Source organism: Dermacentor albipictus, chromosome 8 (assembly GCF_038994185.2).
Source record: "Dermacentor albipictus isolate Rhodes 1998 colony chromosome 8, USDA_Dalb.pri_finalv2, whole genome shotgun sequence".
NCBI lineage: Eukaryota > Metazoa > Arthropoda > Arachnida > Ixodida > Ixodidae > Dermacentor > Dermacentor albipictus.
In genome coordinates this window covers 95,242,582-95,263,772 of record NC_091828.1, presented here as the reverse complement: position 1 = coordinate 95,263,772, position 21,191 = coordinate 95,242,582, and the positions used below count along the sequence as shown (strand labels likewise).

The following is a 21,191-nucleotide window of genomic DNA, read 5'->3' as shown; positions in this document are numbered from 1 at the left end:
CATATGAACCAGTGAACGTTTTGATTTGTCAACACTGCAATAATAATCATGGCTCAGTAATGTAGAAATTACAATAGTAGAAGAAAAGTGTTATTATTTTTTTCCATTCACCAAAATAAACTATCATTTCACGACTTAATCTTTAACACTTACCTTTGTTTCCTATTTGGCAGTTTAACCCCTAATGCACTTTATTTTTTTTTATTTATTTTTTTTTTTTAAATCTATATGCTATGCAACAATGACAATCAAAGTCAATCTAAAATTGATTGTATACACAAACTTAAATATAGTTGCACTGGGAGATAATGACAGAAATAAGCTCAAAGATAATTAGTTGTGCCTGATAACTAATTTCTAAAATTTCCACCCGCACCAATTTCTAAGCATGTCCTCAAGTTAAAAATGTTTTATGGCATGCACCATACTAGGGCCATAATAAGCCTACCTTAACAGACATGTTAACATAATTCCTTATTTAAATTTTCGGAAAATGAGGATCTCAGTATCTTTAGAACACCCCTGATCACATTTTTTTTTTCCTAAAAATATTTATGACATGCAAGTCATAGAAGATAACAGCAGACTATACTTACAAGATCCAATAAATGGAAACACACACTTTCTTCAACAAAAGAAATTTATGCATGGCCATCTCCCATAATGTGCATACAACACCAATAATGACTGAAACATTTTAAGAGTAAGAGATATACATATAACGAGTTGTATTTACATGAGGCAAAAAAAATATATATACATAACATTCATTTTCAATGACAAACACGGAATAAGTGAACAAGAACTAGAGAAAAAAAAATGTTGTGTAGTAGCTCGCACAATAAAGGCCAAAGTAATTTGCTACAGTAATTACAGCTAGGACTCGAAAGTGTGCGTTCAATATGACAAACTTTGAGCAGCAGTTCTACTCAAAATAATGGCCTTCTCACTGTATGCAGTGCCGCACAAAAGTTTAGCAGACTGGGAGAAATATAATAAAGAAACACTCAAATAATATCATAGAATGGTATCTGGCATAGCGCAGCAAGACATGGACACAAGAAGGAACGACAGACGGACACAAGTGCTAACTGTCAACAACGAAATTTTAATTCCAGGACTGGTCATACTTATGCGCACACACATGCACTGTGCTATCAAACCCTAAGATGCATGACGGCATGAAGGCAATCTTAAAACCGGTACATCACAAAAATGCCAAGATAACATAAATGATATATTGCAGATTAAGTCAGCTCTCAAGGCGGGCACAAATAACCATTTCATTCGCGGGCAATGGCACTGAAGGTTTGCTTATACATTGGTCAGTGGCCGATAGGATGTGCTCGATTCGTACTATTCATCCAACACACTCACGTTTATTCCGGTCTATAATAGCGGTGTCTTCCAGAAGAGGGTAACATGTACACGTTTTGCAATGAAACGCCAGAAAACCGTCACCTGATACACCCTTCACTCTGTTTCTACACCCTTCTGTGTTTCTGTGCGTTCACTGATGAATCTTCTAGTTTGATCTATCTAGCGTCTACCACATGACAGCGGTATGTGATAGACCACTCCTATGGCACATAGGAGTGGTCTAAAACCACTCCTATGGACCACTCCTATGGCACATAGGAGTGGTCACAAAGACCAACTGGTCTTTGTGCTTCTTATCACATAGAAACTTTCTTTTCTTCAGCGGGTTAGTGGTTCTACACAGAGTACTTAGCTCGTTTGGAGCTGAAAAAAAAAAACCTGCACGTTTTCTCGGCTTCCTATCTCATTCAGGCTATGCGATACCGGAGGCATATGCGGATCACGGTTAGGATCCTGAACGGGCAGGTTTTTTCAGCTCTACACCAATGACTCTGTAAACCCATCTACCCGATGAGGACTAAAAAGCCAGTATGTGATAAGAAGCACAAAGATCAGTTTGTGATACGTGCTGTAGGGGTGGTCTATCGCATTCTGCTGTCATGCGGTAGATGCTGTGTGGGTCAAACCAGAAGATGCATTGATGAATGCTTAAGAAAGCACAGAAACAAAGTGAAAAGTGTATCAGGTGACGGTTTTCTGGTATTTCATGGCAAAATGTGTACATGTCATCCTCTCCTAGAAGACATCGCTATTGTAGACAGGAATAAATGTGAATGCGTAAGATTATTAATAAAGGAACCGAGCACATCCTCTCGGTCGCTGACCAATGTATAAGCAAACCTTCAGCATCATTGTCCACGAAAAAAATGGATTATTTGAGCATGCCTTGAGAGCTGACTTTATCTAGTGCATATAAGTTAAGTTTCCTTGACGTTCTTGTGACGTACCAGTTTTAAAATTGTCTTCAAGCCACCATGTATCTTAGGGTTTCATATCGTTGCACACATGGTTTTGTGTGAGTATAAGTACGACCAATCCCAAAATTAAAATTTCATTTTTGATAGCGCTTGTGTCCGTCTGTCGTTTCTTCTTGTGTCCCTGTTTCGCTGCACTATGCCAGATACCACTCCATGATGACCAACCGACATGCCCATATTGCCATCCTCGTCGACCTCAAATCGAAGACCCCGATCCAAAAATAAAAACACATGCGCACGGACCACATGTTTTATATCACGATCACAGTTCTCCAAAAAGCCTCTTTACTATGCAACAGGTAACTCTCTGTGACTATGCAACTTGAAGGATTCTACAACTTTCCGGAGTTCATAACCTGAAACCAACACTCAATAGCAAGCCCTGACGCAACTAAAGAAATCTTGACTGTAACTATAATGCCTCCTATGCGAACTGAAAGAGAGATGAATGCCGTTCCACATGGATTCACACAACACCACAAATTGTGTTCAAAGATCATCACACAACAGGTAATGCAGTGAAGTTGTACACATGATAACAGTGGGATAAAGAAAAGATATGCGAACATTATACCACTAGACCCCATTACAGATCATTTTGAACATTGTCCATTCGTGCCTCAACGATTTTTCATCCAAATAATGTAGACAAAACATCACTGCACATAGTGCATCATGTGTACATGTGTTGCAAATTGACAGAAGTTTCAATGGTGTAACTCACACAAGAGAAAAAAAAAGTGAATGGTTTTGGTTGTCAGTGAGTACCTGCCGAGTATAAAGCACGACAATTTGATAGGGTTAAAACAATATCAAAAAATAAAAACACTTCAGACTCGTTTTTGCCATTCTCTGTCAAGGCATGATGTCGGGTAAAAACACCCATACCATAGAACCCCATGGGTTTCCTTTAAAAGACAATATTGTACATAATCTCGGCCATCAGCTGCTCCCAAAGCATTTACTTTTCAGACAGTCAAAAATGATGATGTAGAACTGCCCACAGAATACCAGCAACATGAAGCGTTCAGACTGGAACTGTTTTCCAAACCAAAAACGGCAGCATCAACCACGACCTTCTGGGATCAGAATGTGTTTTTGAACTTTCCCCGAATCTCCAAGATCTCAGTGAGCTTGGGGCTCATAAACACAGGCAAAAAGAAATTTGGACATCTCGGTTTTCTCAGTGGATATGTTGCCACAAATATTACTGGTAATACTCGGCCACCAAAAATAGTTTTCTCGCCATGCAGTTTGTGCAAACCACGCACTGTCCAAAGCAGAAGCGCGGCGGAAGCTAAATGTTAGCAATGACTGTGACAACAGTTAAAAAAGTAACATCTTTTCACAAGGCAATATACACACCTTCCTGGAGGTTCTGCAAAGACATCAACCATATCAAATGGCTAAGATGCCTCGGTGGTCTAGTGGGTGCACTTATGTTAGCATAATTAACTGCTCACAAGAGCACAAGCCACACAAGAAAACATAGACGGGATGCGTACCTGTGCGTCTCCAACTACTGCAAGTTCTAAGAGCTCAAATGGGTTACAAAAGCTCAACATAACTCAACCATAACTCAATCAGTTACGAGAGCTATTATGGTGTAACTACACCGAGTTCTGGTGGAGGACCTACAGTAAGCAGGTGTTGAACTTGGCCAAGCCCAAAGCCCAAACAAACATGATGTAAAGGAAGGACTTTGTAATAGTCAGAGACACGCAAGTGCTAAAAAAGATCGCTAGTTTGCGTTTGTCCTGTTCTTGTTTCCTTCCGCAGTTTGTGTTTCGTATGTGCATAGTCAATCGTGCTAACACATTGAATGGCCAGTCGTCAAGAGAACAGGTGGGTTGATGTATACAACTCAAGTAAACAACTTGATGCAACATAGTCATGCACAAGAAAAAAAAACAATACCCGTCTTGGAAGCCAAAACGAGATGTAGGGCAGGAAGAGAACCCGATGGGACACCACATTTCCCAGCATATAACTCACGCCGAAAATTAGACAAACGTAAGTACAAAGTGCCTTGTGGCGTTGCTTCACGGCAATGCTACGCATGTTGCCATAAAACCGCACTTGAGTGCAAATGCATTATCGTGAAGCCAAACCGTGCTTCAACAGATATTGCCACTGAAAGAGTCAGTGAGCGAAAATACAAAATAAAGTTTGTTTCTAGAGCATTGCTTTGAGCCAACGGTTGTGCTCTGTTGCTTTTAAAAGGACATGAAGGATTTCCATTATTTCTTTTCCTTGGGTTGTAATTGGGGGGTGTGGTTATAAGCAGGGACAAGTCATATGTGTGAAAATACAGTGACATGGTATATACAAGGAGTCAACAGCTGACAAGGCATAATAATGCGGCCCCCCAAAAAAATCTCAACAACTCAGTGCGTGTAACAAAGCCACATGTTGGTTTAGTTACATGTAACTTGGCCATGTTATGGTAACCATCACATGGCCAAGTTACAATGGAGCAATCTACAAGAGGAAGTAATATTAGAGAACCAAGAAATGTGAAGAATGAGTAACTCAAAGCAATCATAAATACTGGATCTATAAAGTCAAACTGAGCAATCACCAAGATGAAATATTGTAAGAGAACCAAAAGACAATGCAGAGAAAAAGTGATTACAAGTGATTGTAAACATCGGGTTCCTAAAGTCAAGCTTCACGAGTCATTTCTGGAAAGGTGGCCATTCAGCAACACCTGATATTTCACAAATGAACCCCATCGGCGAGTTAGAATGACGACACAAAATATAGGGATGTAGAAGGATCCCGCAGTTTAGACTTGCCTATGAGGCCAAATGTGACATTCTAATTGCGCAAGCAATGGCTACAAATATATGCAACAGCCCGTTCTCTCCTGTTCTGTGCACAGAGTGATAGCCACATGCTTGGCATAGCGTCAAGCATGTGGCTATCACAATAGCTATCACAATAGCTATCACAATAGCTAACACAATAGCTATATATTAATAGCTGCAGTGTTTGCATCTGCTTCAAGAACAGCCTCCCAAAGATTTTATCAATAATGGCATAGCACAGAAATTGGGTTGTAGTCAAAATGCCACGGTTTTTATGACCCCTGCACTAGAAAAAAAAAACAGTAAATTAAGCTATGCGTACATCCTGAAATTGAGTGCCCTAAATCTTCGCTATATATAGTAAACTTCGCAAAACTATAGTACTTGAAAGCCTGCTAGTCAAACAATATTTACATCTGCAGTTTGATATAATAATAACATTGACCTGTAAAATAATGTGCAAGTGTCAAACCGAAGCTTTCAGTAATTAAGGTGGCATACACAATCTGTAACTGGACACTCCTTTGTGCATGATAAAAATTTGAGAGTATTCTCAGCTCGTGTGGCTACTGCGGATAAAGGCATGGCTTTAGCAGTTCAAAGAGTTGCACAAGGGAACTTGTTTCTGATGGAAACGTCGCCGTACGTATGAAAGTAGCTCTAACCTACCAAGGAAACCCCTACAAGTCTTCCCAGAAAGAGATGTTCACAGTTGAGAAAAATTTGTCCTAGTCTGGGGACCGAACCAAGCATCATCATTTTTACGAGGCATGCATTCTGCCAAATGGTTCTCAATTGGATTAATGGACCTGTATCCTCGCACCAACTTGAATTTGATTTATTTGCTCCTAACCTTCTAGAGTGGTGCTCTTGTTCTCTAACTTTTGGGGGTAACTTTCGCGAGATTTTGTGCAACTTGGAAATTGGAGGCATTAGCACTTACGGGCAACAGCGTCCCAGGCACTGGGTCAAGACGGCATGCCTGGCACTGTGCAAGGAATGTTGTCACCCGTGGACACCAATGCATCCATAGCCAAGTGAAGCAAGACCTCGCAGAAGCAGTCGTACCTCCAAGAGTGATCAAGAGACGATACGGCTTTTGGCTAGATCACCTAGTAGAGTGACTGCTTCAAAACGATGTTGGTCTTGGTTTCAATCCTCAATCCAGAACAATTTTTTCTTTTCAACTGCGAAGTTTTCTTTCTGGGTAACATGTACAAGGTTTACTTTGTAGCTACAATTCCGATTTCAGTTGAATGACAGCATTCCTTTTTTATGAAACTTGTTCCACCTAGTGCAATCCCACCAAGCATGATTTGGTATGTTAAGACACTTACAACACATCTTCTGTACAGCCTGAAACCTGTAGCTTTCTTTGTGGTATAGAACACCTACTTACCTGTAAAGAATTCATGAAAGAGCTAAAAGGCACGAAGAATCAGACTTGACTACTCTAGTTCTACCTGAGCTTATGTTTACTTGTGTACGATTACCAATACTACCTCTTGGTCCCAAAAGCAAAAAAAAAAGCGACAATGAACACAGGTGATTGAAGAAATCAAACCTTTGTAATAAGCCTCAGGAAAGTATGGTGGGAGAGGCACTATTAAAAACGCGTTTGTACAATTTATTAGTGTCCGATCAATCTCCCTTGAACAGACAATTCAGCTCAAAGCAAGTGAAACAGAGGTAAAAGGAAATGACTGGAATAGATGCAAGCTTTAAAAGCTAAGGCAATGTGCGTCGATTTCGTGCAAAAGGCAGTTTCACAAACGCGGCCCAGGCCTGTAAATACTTCGGGCATTCAACGGTGTTGCCTATGTGCGCGTTGACAAATTATACAAACACTAAATCGAAATACAACCCGCACTACATTTCAGTCTGTATGACGCACTGTGTATTTAACACGCTACTTCAGAAAAGACCTGATACAACGTGCACTGAACGCACTTAAGAACGTTCTTAAGCGAAGTCACTTCATTACGGCATGCTGGAATGCCATGGGGGGTGCCCCAAGCAGTTCCCGCTTCCTTATACAGTTATCGCTCTCAGCCTTCAGTAGCAGCCTTCAAACAGCAGGAGACTAATTGAGTGTTGTACTGCAGTTGAGTGCTTTGTTACTGTGCACCAGTGGCTCTAGTGTTTTGCTATCACAAAGCGTGGAGGCAAACAACGAGCTACTGTGCTGAAGGCTTGCTTGGACACCTCTAAAAGATAACCCTATCTTATCTTTCAGGGACACCTCCCACCTTCAAAACACACCTTCTCAACATCTGGATGCATTTCTGAAGGCAACAACTGCAGACAAGGTCAAGGGGCTTCGACCGTCGACAAGGGGTTCCTAAATGGATGCCAAGCAACCAGTTTAAAAGCACAAACACATCAACTTTCGTCTTCAGTTCTTCTTTAACGTGACCGTAGCAAGAACATCGGCAACAGCTTCGCCGGCTGAAAAACTACGGCGCCGCTGAGGCAAAACGGTTAGCACCCGTCGAACCAATTGCTTTGAAGGAGACTGTCTCCGCACAACTTCCTGCAACTCTCCGATGTCCTTCATTACGTCACCGGGTTGTTGCTGATACGGTGCACCAGCAATGTCCTTAGCTTTCGGAGGGGAGGAGTCACCGTTACAAGTTTTGTCACCAACATGAATGATGGGCTTCTTAATCGAGCTGGTAGCGGCTTTGCTGGCAACCGTTTCATCCCTGGCCACTTCACACGCAGCAGCGTCATCAACGGGCATTTCCCTAGTGATACCTTCGTCGGGACTTTCTTGCGAGTCCTGGCATTTCTTGGAAACAGTTGGACTTGGACTACGCCAGTTTGTACGGCGACTCGGAGAAGATTGTGTCTTATCCGCTTCAACCGTTCTGGGACTGCTGTTGATGTGCTTGGCCAAGGCTCTTCGCAGCTCGGCCGCACCGGACGTTGCGCTACCTAGGACTGCACCGTCATCGCCGCCCCTGCTCTCTTGCTCTTGGCTTTCTGTGGCGGCACTGGGACTCCGGCTACGCCAATTTGTATTGTGACTCGGCGACCTGTGCTTCCGGTTCAATCTGGTCGGCTTCGGACTCGCACTGTTACGTCTCGTCGTGCGCCTCAAGAAATCATCAGATTCAACCGCGTCGTCTGCCGCGCGAGACCCGTCAGCGTCTCGACTGAAATCCCGATGTTCCCCGCCCGTGACGGGACTGCGGCTACGCCAGTTGGTGTCGCGGCTTGGTGAACGTCGCTTGGGACTGCCGCTGTTGGAAAGCCTCACGGTGGCGCTTCTCGGCGTGCCAAGACTAGCCCGCTCAGCACGGGCGCCAACGTTGACGGGATCAGGTTCTGAGGCCTCCGCGCGGTCATCCGAGATGGCGGCCTTTGTGCTCTCGAGGTACTCGCCGCTGGGAATGGTTTCGAGCACCTGGGGTATGGTGTCGGCAACGTCAACTCGCCAGGCACTGTTGGGAGACGATCTCCTTGGCGAAGATTTCCGGTGTTCCTTGACACCGTCGGCCGACTGCAGGCTGGCCCAGTCTGAAGGCAGGCGAGGATCTGTGGGATCCAGTGGACGGTCAAATGGTGCTGCGGATTCTGCACCTAAGAATGAACAGAAAAATCGGAGATGTAAGCTGCAAAAAGTTAACGACACTGCTCTACCACACTGCGCTATCCCTCGCACTGTGCAATGTCTACTTGGTAAAATGGAGCAGCTGCTCGTGTCTGTTGGCACATTAGTGATTGCCAGTGAGGTGGAACTGGGGCCCTACAAATGGGTCCTTCAAAAAAGTTTTAATGGTGGCGCAGAATGTGTCTGGCATTAAAGGGCATTACACAGTGTTACACTTGTACACATTGAAAAACAGCACATACGGCAAACAAAATTGCAACCGACAGTACATTCCCCTCTGTCATAGATACTTTCCAGAAAAAAAAAGAATGTTTCTTGCATGAGTGAAATGTCACCTCTGCCATAGCTACGTAATGTTCCCCTCCTCAACAAGAAGGGGACGATTAGATACAGCTTTATCAAATTTTAACTCCAGTTCCCATGGCTTAGCAGAGACAGGTATTGAAATGCAATGCTTTATTTGAAAGGAGCACAGCATAGCCTAGTTGCAACTGTAATGTTTTATAGAAAGGAGCCTAGTTGGCACATTTCAGCGCCAACTGGGCTCCTTTCTCAGGTTAAACAATGAATGGTAGCAGAGTGAAGGTTTACAGAAGTTCTTGACACATTCGAACCTCGACTTAAAATGGATATAACAAAGTATAAATCCAAAATTTGGTTGGCTGTGCTTTATTTCAATGACCATTCTATTGACTTCACTTCCTTTTCCGTCCTCTCCTTCCTAAAGACTAAGCAGCCCTTGTGACCCTCTCGGTGGCAGTCACCATCCTGCTCTGTCCCTATTTCCCTCTGTGTGTGTTCTCACATAAAAAATAATAATAATAAGGAAACATTGAAACTAAAATTACAAGATCCAAAACAATTAATGGTTGCAGTGAAGAAAATAGTCATTCACTGAGATATAATGAAATTATTTTGTGTTATTGCAACTTCGTTAAACTCAGGTTTTGCTGCAATAAAGGGCTTAGGCTGGTAAGCTTGCTTTCCTGTTATTGCTGACAGGTTGGGACAACAAAGGTGGTGCACAATCTAGGGCTGGCGGCGTCGATGATGAAGAGTGGAACTTGCTATTATTGTTTATCACCCTTCTTCCCTTGGACATATACGGGGTGAGGACGTTGCCCTTTGAACAACTGTTACTGTTTTGCGGGTTCTGCAACCTGCCTTGGCTTCAAACACAGGCGAACCCTTCAAAGACTACTCTTACTCGAGTTGTGGTGCATACAGAATATGCCAAACAACATCAACTGTTGAATATGAGTGACTGCGTAACATTTATGTACTGGCTTACAGGTCTTGGTAGCAACACAATTTTTTAAAGGCTATTTTCTTTTATTTATTTATTTATTTGTTTGTTTGTTTGTTCGTTTGTTTGTTTGTTTCTTTCTTTCTTTGTTTGTTTGTTTGTTGCCAAGGAGAGTTGCGTAGCACAAGAACATTAGGAACGTGCTTTGTTGAACGCACTGTCCCAAGATGAAAAGACTAGCGATACAGTTTCCAGCAATTGCTTTCTCTGATATCACCACTGACTTCGTGAGGAGCATCCCTCTGAGCCGTCCAGTTCAGTTTTGGCTTCGATGTGCTGCTGCTTCTGGCGCATTTCGGTTTAGTTCAAAATTTTTGTTTTCCTTAAACATACCAAACTATACCTTCCGTGTGACAGGAGGTGCATAGAAATCCAAGACAACCGCTTTTGCAAACTGATGAAAAAAATCACTGGAGCGGCCCTTTCTTAAACTCTCCGCAGCCCTAAGTCGCGCCCCTCTCGACACACAGAAACATTGGTCCTGGTAAGATGTTGGGAAGTGCCTGACAAGCCCGTGCTTGTGTGCACCAATTTCTTTTTCTTCTTTTTCTTCGTTTTCATTACAGCACCAATCAGGAACTCTTTTAACTACTGAAAATTGCACTTCACAGCGTCTGCAAACAAGGACTGCATCTTTTAAACAACACACTCAAAAAATTTCGCACGCGCTTTTCGTGGTACGCTGCACCAAGAGAATGACGATGTTTTCTCGGCGTGCACTTTACTGGAAGAACCCGTGTAACTGTTATTTTTTTTTTTAATCTGAAGATGATTTCAGTGTCGAGTTCACTTTTGGACAACAAGCAAAACAACCCCAAATGAGTGCACTGGAGGAGAAAGCAGCAACGAGGACCCTGGAGAAAATGTGGGGTCTGATTTACCCATGTGGTGCTGGCTGGAGGCTGCTACACTCTACGAGAACATCAGGAGTAAAAAAAAATGATTCTGATACAGATAAATTAACTGCGATGAAGCCTACAAATAACAAACATGGATACTACAATATACTGGACGTGATGAAGTGAACTTAAAATGTTTCTCCCAGAGATCAGAGTGTAACAAATACATGCTTATAAAGAATATCGGATATGGCCAAGGTGTTTGCATCTCGCACGTGCCTTCATCATAACGACGTTAAACTGTAAGCATCTGTTCACACAACTCCTCTTCCTGTGCTGCAACCAAAACGCGCAACCGGTTCCTGACCAGAACAACTGCAAAGCATTGGCAAGTGTTCACGACTACAAAGGGTTAAAAGAGACGTGTTCCTTCAAACGAGCACTTGAAGCAACAACGCCACGGTCGATTTCGACAGCGCGCCAGGTCGTCGCTTCGTTCTCACCAGTTGCAGCCGGGACGGCTCCCCCTTCCTCCCCGTCTTTGTGCTTGGCAGCGTCTGCTTTCCGCCGCCGCCACTGCCAGGGAAAGGAAGGGCCCCCCTGGAGCGGGGGCTGTTGCGCCCGCGACGGCCGGAGCTCGGCCGATCCGTCGTGCGCGTAGTACGACCGCAGGGTGGCCTCGGTGCGCCAGTCCTGCATGGCCAGGTACGTGTGCGGCAGCAGCAGCGGGAACCGCGACGTGAAGTAGCCGACGAATTCCTCCGGGACTGTGCCCAGCTCGGACTGCAGTGCCTGCGGCAGCTCCCGGTAATGGTGCTTCTGCAAGAGGCAAGGTCAGGTGTGGCACGATGGTCCAAGATGAACAATTAGGTACGCTGTCGTCAGGTTCGTTAGTAAAAGTGTTGTCACAAGCTTGTCGGTTGCCGTCGCTGGATTTCGAAAACATTCGCTGACGCGAAAGCGCAAGTGCAACCTAGCTGGTTACTTATGGTCGCCTAATAACAGCGCATAAAGCTAAGAACACAACATAGAAGAGACATACACAGTGCCAACTCCCAACTGTTTCTTTTCCTATTCGAAGGTTTTGCATTTGAATTTGTGACAGTAGAATGAACACAGTTCACATTATGCGCAGAAATGCCTTTTCCTTATCAATCATATCATGAGAAGCCAACAAACACTGACATGGTGTCAGTTTTTGTTGGCTTCTTATGATATGATTGACAAAAATCGGGCCCCTCGGTTAACCCCCTTTCTTCTCATTTTCCTTATCAAGAAGGAAGACAGAAGGACTGGACACGCAGTGCTCACTGCACATTGCTTCTCCTTTTCGGTGTGAACTGTAATATGAACTGTGTTGTTCGTGCTGTCTCAATAACCACAAATGCGCACCCTGTGACAAACAAACATAGAAAATCAGTTCGAAGTCAGCGCTGTGTATACCTCTTCTATGTTACATCTTTCATTGTACGCCCTCTTATTAGATGATCACTGGTGCTAACAGAGGCATTTTAGCTCAGACCCGTGTGTCCTATCCTGTTGCGTAAATTACAAAGCTGGAACATTACTCCACGTGCGTGCAATGCTCATGCCAGCAGCAGAAAGCGAAACGTAGCCCTCGCCAGGCCTGCTGACCGAAACGTGGGCAGGGCATGTCCATGAAGTTGATATATTTTGAGCATTCCACAATCTCCGTCCAACCCCCCCCCCTCTGCCGATTATTGTCTTCGGTACAATCAGCTGCCATACAGATGCAAGAGGTCATGAGCAGCGGTTGAGAACAGCCCACTAGAACAACAAAGAGGTGAACCCAATGCAGCTGATACACAGACAGCAGGGGCTGCAGCACACTCAAAAGAACAGCCAATGGGACAACAGACCATCGTAGTGCGTTGTATCTTAAATGCTTACACACGCTATAAAAGACAACACCGGAAGGCATGTGTGTAGAACACAACAGGAAGCTTTCTTACAGGTTAGGTAAAGACACAGTATAGTATTTAAAACTCGGCGTTGCATTGCATAGCTTTCGAAGTTAGCGTGGCAACATGGTGGTGCCCTTCCAACTGAACTTGTCTTTCCTACTTGTCCACTCGTACGTTCCCATGGAGTGAATGGCAAAATTGGCTTTCAGTTAGCGTCATCTCAGTTCGAGATTAGCCTATGCGTCTGCAATGATTTGTTGCTGCTTTAAGATAAGCTGTCCGTTTCGATTCAGTTAGGCCTAAGGAAACACTTCCATTGCAACAAAAGTGCTTATATTTTTGTAAGCTAGATGGCGACACAAAATGTTGAACTCCAATTCTCGGCAAAGACATACACATATTAGACTATATCCACTTTGCATTCCATGAAGGTCCATGATTCCATAAGGGTCCTGGTGCAATCTCTAGCTGACCATATGGGACCCTTGCTTGTATATCATTTCTTGTAACCAATTGCTATGAACGAATAATAAACTGATACTGAAACTGGCCAAAATGCCATACTAAAGCAGTCTAACAACAACTACAAGTGTGCATGCTTTGTGCACAAGTTTGTACGCTAGCCTACTTACCCGCCAAGCTCAACGATGTGGCTATGAGCTGCTAAGAAATCTTTATTACAACAAAATTAATGAGGAACTTCACTGCCCAATGAGATAAATTTCATACTTGCCGGCTAGACATGCCCCGCAAAAAACGTTTCGTGTGCTTAGTGATGAAGGTTACAATAATGGACATGCACACAGTGTAACAAAAGGGAACACACATGACTCCCAGCATCCTGACATCTCTTTCTTTTTTCCTTTCTCATTGGGCACAAAATCACAGCTGTTGGTCTGCTCCCACATTAAAAGAAAAACCAAAGCTGATGTCATCGGCCACAGACAGCACAAAACAGGATGCAAGATAGCGCGCGGTTGTGCCAATGACACAAACAGCTATGAGTGCGCAGCCAGCTGCAGTGGCAGTCGTCGTAGCCAATGCCACCAGTGCTGTAGCAACTGCTAGTGCTACTAGTACAATGTAGTGCTACCGCTAACACTGGTGCTACTGCTAACTACTGCAACTGCTAGTACTACTACTACTACCAACTATTGCTACGACTACTAACTCACGCTACCATTGCTACCTGCTACTATTCCTACTCCTACTGCTGCTGGTTCTACTATGTACTACTAATCATGCTACTACTAAAGCCACTACTACTACTACTACCACTACAGCTAATGCCAGAAGCAATTTATTACATGGCAATATTATTATGAGTAATAAGAATGGTACTAGTACTAACTTGATACTAATGTGATGCGGTAGCACCAGGAAATGAAAAGTGATTTGGCAAGAGTCAAAATTACCACAGTCACTTAGATCAAATCTCACTCTCTTTTTCTCACGCCATGATGACCACGGAATCAGATAGCCCCCTTTTCGTAATGCCTTCAAATGACTCAAGTGGGAGGCAAGTTTAAATTCAGGGCACATAAATTGGCATTAATATTTCGGGGAAAGTGGGAAGGGCTCTTCAATCTTTAAAATGGTGGGGTAACAGGGTTCAAGTAAAAGGGGTGCTTCAATCTGAGGAAACACAGCAATCTTGAGATAAGCGTGGCTAATATGGCGTGACAAGAACAGGTGCCACTTCTACCCAGAAGAAAAAAATAGCTCACCTTATTTCGCATGGCCCTTAGCAGGTCCCGAACAGAATGACCCTTGTAAGTACGGTACTTGCGTAGATCTGTGCAAACGTGACAAGAACACACAAGAATGAGCAAAGAAGAGGTTGGCAAGCTGCAAAAGATGACTATGCAGTATTTTGTAAGTGGTAATAAGAAATTTTACATTCGCATTCAAAAGTATGCGAACCAGGGGTTCTTAAAATTTCTCGGCAGCTCAGACTGACAATTGTAGACCAACAATTGGACATCGACAAACGCACTGTGGCATTTCCATACCAAGTCTAAACTGCAGCTTTCAGCTTCACATTACGTGCCAAGACATAGAGCAAATTCGTTGTTTTTGCACATAAGAAAAAAAAAATTACGGTGGCAACACCTTGGCAATTACCTTTCTGTAGTTCCTCGGTGATGTGGTCCCGCCAATCACCGCGCACCACTACGAAGCCGCCCCGCTCAAGACGCCGCACCACCGCGCTGTCCGGTGGCTCCTTCTCAATTCTGTCGCTCACGTCCTTTCGAGAGAAAACGACGAGCGGTCACTCTGGCTAGCCTTCATTAGCAAAGCACTCTGAAGAACAAGCACCACGAGTTTCCCACTTGAAGTTTCCCTTCTCAATTCAGCCAAGTGGAGGATAGAACTGCCCCTCGACTGACGAAGACACTGTACTTCAATATAGTGCTGTTTGAGGAACGTGCCTTTTCTCCCCTGCATTCAAGTAGTGACTCCACTTTCTTTAGTCAGAGCAAGTGTGTCAAAAGGTCTTTATTCATTTCTTATGCCCATCATGGAGGATGCAATAAGAGTGATTACATTCAGATATTGAATTTGAGCAACACCAATTACATTCGGGGGATCTCCGATGGCGCCTGAGAATACAGGGCCGCAAACTCACACCATGTGCACCACTGGAGATTGGCTCATACTACAAATGCAAGCTCATGCCGCAAACACGTATCGCATGCTGAAGAAACACCACAAGCACAGAAACAAAAAATGCATCCTGAGGCAGCTACCTGAAAGAAGTCCAGCTGCCTCTTTGGGCCCCAGAAGACGGGGTGCTTCACCACCGCCGAGACAGAGGGGCGTTCCTGGGGGTCTGTGTGAAGCATCTGTTCAATCAGGGACTGGCCAAGGGGACCTGCAGTGAGCAAAAGTTGTGGCGTTTATTTCAAACATGCGGTTAGTTAGCGTCAGTGACGACCTGCTCTCGAACAACACTTTGACTTAGAAGCAAACTCGCTCACACGCATTTGGGCAAACATGTTTAAACAACAGCAGAAACTCTAAACATATTCAGAAGCAAATCACAGGTGAGATGTTTCATAGATTTGAGTCATCCAATGCACAGCAATACATCTTTTTTGATGCTTGCACTATATGTGAACAACAAACAACGCTCACATCAAACAAAGATCAAGCAAAGAATTTACCCCCTCGTCGTAAAAAGGGTAAAGAACAAAATGTGTGAGCCGTTACATGCTACCCGTGGATGGAAACACAGGAGCACCTGCCCTTGTGTGTACTTTGGCAATGAATACTGCCTGTAATGCACTAAATACTGCTTTAATTGTGACATCGTTACACCAAGGTTCAACTGCAATTTCAGAATCATAACTCAAACCATTTAGCTTTAAATAAGCAATGAGTACAGGTGCCGCAGCAATCGCCCGTGACGCACCATGTGTCCCAACATCCGAGAGATTGTGTCGTCCATGCTTGATGTTGGCCTGCCGTTCCAGGGTGTCACCAAACGGGTGCCGGCCTCCGCTCAGCACATAGTAGAAGACGCAGCCCAGCGAAAACACATCCACAGCTTTTGTCTGCGCAGATAAAGCAAACAGGTTGTGATTGATGCGGATACTCTGTAAGACTTAACTTTGCCAGAACATATATTTTTTTAACACAGCGCTAGATATAAGCTTCGTTCACTGGCGAGTACACTAGAAAACAAGGCCTGTACACGGTGATTCTTTTGTTATTGCCCCATGTCAGCATTAAACTCCACCAAACATAACGAAAAATGTTAATATACTGAACATTGTCAGCTGCCTTTAAGAGACTGAAATCTGGAATGCCCAACGAAGTTATGTTTAAAATCAACAATGTAGAACATAATTTAGCTTCTAGTATGTCTATGCAGAAAATTGGTATTTGTTCTCAGGCATCATTACACAAATAACAGAATGCTGGGACAGTTGATGATAGTGCAGGAAAGCAAAGAGAGACTTTGCGCAAGAAGGATTTGGCATGAAGGGGGTTTCCAGATTTTCTTAAAGTAAATATTGTGTCCTGTCATTTTTGTGTTTTGACTTCATAATTATGGTATGAAGCTTCACTTCCTTGAAAGCGGCACAAATAGTTAACCACAGCACGCTTGTATACGACCCATTAAAAAGATGCGTCAAGAGCAGCACTGCTTTGAACGGGAAAGAAAAGACCCATCACATTGCCGAAAGTGGAGATGGAGGTTCAGTCCTTGGATCTTTTCAAATACAATGTATAGTTTGTCTTTACTGATAAAACTTAGCGAGGCCCGAGTGGATGCCATAAAAAATTCACGACATCACAGCAAGCTGGTACGAAAACTTCAACACAACGTTGCCACCCATCTTTCATATTTGCGCCTTTTCTGGCTTACTAAGCAGCTTCACATAGTAAGAGTGGCTATTTCTGGTATTGCAGAAGGATAATTTACCAATGCAACTCAAACTACTTTTTCTACTTTGGCTATCTTTATTACAAACTTCATAAAACTGAAATAGCACTTGACTCTGTGTCTTTACACAGAGAAGTGCTATTTTTCTTTTAACCCTGGATGTTTATAATATAAACAGTTCTGCTAAATCAAGGTTTAAGTGTACAGCGGCTACTGCCAACTGGCTGTCAGCACTAAAAGCATCAGCAAGTAGTGTTGGTGACGAGGTCACTCACGGCTCGCCCGTGACCCGACAGCATCTCCGGTGCGATCCAGCCGTCGGTGCCGGTGACGCCAGACTTTCGCGAGAACGACAGCCGCCCGTGGCTCAGCTTCTTGCAGAGGCCGAAGTCTGAGATCATGGCCTTAGCCTCGCCAGCGGCATTCCGTCGCGAGATGAGCACGTTGTGAGGTTTGACATCTCGGTGAACTGCACAAGCACACAGCCTTCTTGAAGCCATTCAGCAAGAAACGATGATGACAATGATAATTTCTATTGGCATCACCCTTGGAACAGGATGCCGACAAATAGCCACCTAAGCTGCTTGAGCTAATCAGGTGTCGCTACATCTATTGCAGTCTAGCATTTTGCCTATATCGCCTTTATCTTCTCTCCCTTGAAAGCTCCACATATTGTACAGTTACCCAAGCCTGTGACAACCCTGGTTTTATCAATCTTTTCCCTGCATATTTTTTTTCCACCAATACTCTAAACGTCTGCTTATCTCATTCGCTGATTAGATTTCTGATGCCTCGCAGCGCCGTCTGCTGTGTGGTGCATCTATAAGTGAAGCTGATAAAGACAACTCTTCCGGCTTAGGAAAAAAAAAACAGCTAATTTCCCCCTCAATCTTTACACAGTGATGTCATCTTGTATATTTGCAAAAAGATAGAGGAGGGATAAAAAGACGTAAAACACAGACGTGCACTCCGACCTGAAAGTTTAATGAAGGCAACGCGCAGCCACTCTTATACAATGCTTAAATCACATGATTACAGGGTGTGCAAAGAAGGCAAGATAACCACCATGACTCTCAAACCAGAAGGAAGAATGCAGATTCACGGAACCTGCTAGCTCAAAGATTTCAAAAAAAAGTGAACTTCACTTCTGCCAAGTGATACAGATGGAGAACTGACCCACATACTTGGCCTGCGCTGTATATTGAAAGGCCTCGGCAGGTTCTTTGGTGAACCGATTCCTGTGCCGCATTAACACATTGTCCTTTCCATATTTTCTTTCTTTTTTTCCTTTTTTGCTGCATTTTCTTGTACATAATGCATGGACACAATACTTGTCTATTTTGCCAAGAAAAATGCCATAAGTACACGTCGTCTGCAGCAATGCCAGATTCCAGAAGTAATTCGCTCACGGAAAGGAACAGTGGCGCCATATCTCAGGAAAACAACACAGCTACCCCAGACGGCAAAATGCATAGTGGTTTTCTCACCCGTGGCGCCATATCTCAGGAAAACAACACAGCTACCCCAGACGGCAAAATGCGTAGTGGTTTTCTCACCCTCAAGTCAGTAAATGGCTCCACCAATCCTTGCACCAAGAGAATCTACGTTTCTTGCCTGGCATTGCCATAGATGACACACGTCCTTGATTCTGGTGCAGCACAGTGCTTACATGAGCACTATTTGCATGTGTCCCCAACGAGCCATGTGTTTCAGCCCCCCCCCCCCCCCCTCTTCCCCCCTAAATGGCTCTGCTCAAACTCTCGAGGTATGGAAGGCAAGAAAATACAGGTGTGGTAAAACATTCAGGCCATCAGTTAAAGCTGCCGGCATCTTTTTGAGGAAAAGAGAAGAAATCCAGGGAAGCTAACTAGACACTGTCCAGTTTGCTACCCTACACATGGAGAGGGGGAGTGAAAAACAGAGGGAGAAGGCAAGAGTTCATATCCACGACGTACACCAGACAAACACAATGTGTGCCTACAGTCAGGTACGCAAGTCTGTTGCCCTAAGTGCTGTAGAAGCGCTCAGAAGGACCTCAGTTTCTCTGGACTGAGGCCCTTTGGTCTCTCTGGTAGAGAGCTCCCATATGCAAAAGTATACAGCTGGGCTCCGTCGTATCACGCTCGGTTATTTCGAATCATTGTTAATATTGAACACTCCAAACATCCCCTTGAAAATCGCGTGTAATTGTATAAAATCACAGCTTTTTTTTATCGGACTCCCGTGGTAGAGACACTCGACACAGTGAACACTGCCCGGCAACCCGTTGCTGTTTCGACGATTCGAATGTGCTGGTGGCGAGCCCATAGCTCATGTCGAGTGGCTGGCAGACTGCCAAGCCAGCATGCACGACAGACAGCGAAAGAGCAGTTGTGCGGAAAAGAGACTAGGGCAACCATAAAAAAAAAAAAAAGAAGGAGGATGGCAGGAGCAAGGTGAAGGGCCTGCATACTAGTAGGGAGGGTGCCAGCTCTGCCGTCACTGGCAGGACTCTCTTTGTTAACGTTTCTGCGCAGCATGTTTTGTGTGACCTGGCATGTTTGATTATGTCATTCCATTCAGCAAGCACATAGAGGAAGCAACAGCAGCAGCATCAGTCACTATCTCGCAGTATCAAGTTGAGTCGCCCAGGCTGCAATGAAGGCAGCGGGGCACAGTCATTTGGGAGCTCGCTATGAGCAAGTTCTGATGTTTGTAAAAGCCTAAAACGCCCTCTACGAGCGCTTTCTCGGTGTCCACGCCAAAACCATCCCTGTGGATGGGCCGATGCCAGCTGAGAATGCCTTTGCGATAGCATTTCAAGAGGAATGTGGAAGGACTGGCTGGCTCCCAGCGATTCAAAAACTGCTACAGCATCGTTGCCAAAGCAGTTTCAGGTGAAAGGCTGCCAGCAGCCACGACATGGACAAATGGCTTCCCAAAGAGTGGCATTTGTAAATTTTGCACACATTTTTATTTTCTTACACCTAAAATCATTGCGGTGTGTTTGTCAACATTGCTGCCTTTGGATATGCCAATCAGTAAGCTCCTGTCTGTGACAGTTTTAGCCAATTACCAGAGACACGCAGAGCTTTTACTAGGGGCCTATATTGACATTATTTGGTGCATAGAAGTAATGATATACCAAACTATTCCGCGATCCTCTCGGAATTCTATATATTCCGGGTTCAACTGTAAAGACGGACTCTAGGCACGCACCAATGTCGAGCGAATGCAGGTGGTGCAGTCCGGAGGAGGCCTGGTGGAGCAGCGTGATGGGCTCCAGGTGGCCCCAGTCCTCCGAGCCGGGACACTCCACGAAGTCCTGCAGGGTGGCCTCGCACAGCTCCAGGGCAATGTAGCAGAACTGGCGGTCCTCCTCCTGGCACACGCACGCACGCGCGAGAAGGCAAGAAACCGAGATGAATAAGCATGCAGCATGCACCGAATAAAGACTGCAAGCTCAGCTAACACAGGGCCGCAAATACGAGCACAAAGGCGAGGACGAAGGTGAGCAACACAATGCAAGCGCTGTCGGCACTCACTTCACTTGCCTTCGTCCTCGCCTCTGCTCTGCTGCACAGCTAGCGTCGCCACAAATCTTTACCAACTTTCGCAGTTTTCTCTCCATTTAGAGCTTGGATAGCTTTACTGGGTAAATGGTGTCGGCAAGAAATCCAGCGCACGGAGACAAACAACCAAGGAGACAACTTTCTTTTTTCTTTTTCCTTTACATTTCAGACTGCTACAAGGCATAACTAGAAAAAAGATCTGCAGCAGCAGCATCATCAGGTACTGTCCTCAGTCACGTTGACCACATCTGCAAACACAACTGCCAACACTAGTGGGGAGCAGTGTGCGGCCCAGGCAGGGCTCACAAACTTAGCATGAGCAGAGAATAAGAAAAAGCTGTCTCTGGTCTCTCACTGGCCTCATTAGTCACGTCCATGCGCTGCACAAACAGAA

General features: G+C 44.5%; 1 protein-coding gene across 7 annotated transcripts in view; it reads right to left on the bottom strand.

Annotated features, from left to right (window-relative positions):
- Positions 1-6,716: 6,716 nt before the first annotated feature.
- LOC139048877 (serine/threonine-protein kinase/endoribonuclease IRE1-like) overlaps positions 6,717-21,191 on the bottom strand; it is a 53,881-nt gene continuing 39,406 nt past the window's right edge. For all 7 annotated transcript variants that reach the window (XM_070523771.1, XM_070523772.1, XM_070523773.1 and 4 more), the window contains 8 exons: positions 20,445-20,607; positions 17,522-17,715; positions 16,269-16,410; positions 15,604-15,728; positions 14,978-15,101; positions 14,581-14,648; positions 11,432-11,747; positions 6,717-8,752 (listed from right to left, as the gene is read on the bottom strand). In XM_070523771.1, the coding sequence (XP_070379872.1) occupies positions 7,563-8,752; positions 11,432-11,747; positions 14,581-14,648; positions 14,978-15,101; positions 15,604-15,728; positions 16,269-16,410; positions 17,522-17,715; positions 20,445-20,607 (2,322 nt within the window). In that variant the 3' untranslated portion in view covers positions 6,717-7,562. The remainder of the gene's footprint in view (positions 8,753-11,431; positions 11,748-14,580; positions 14,649-14,977; positions 15,102-15,603; positions 15,729-16,268; positions 16,411-17,521; positions 17,716-20,444; positions 20,608-21,191) is intronic.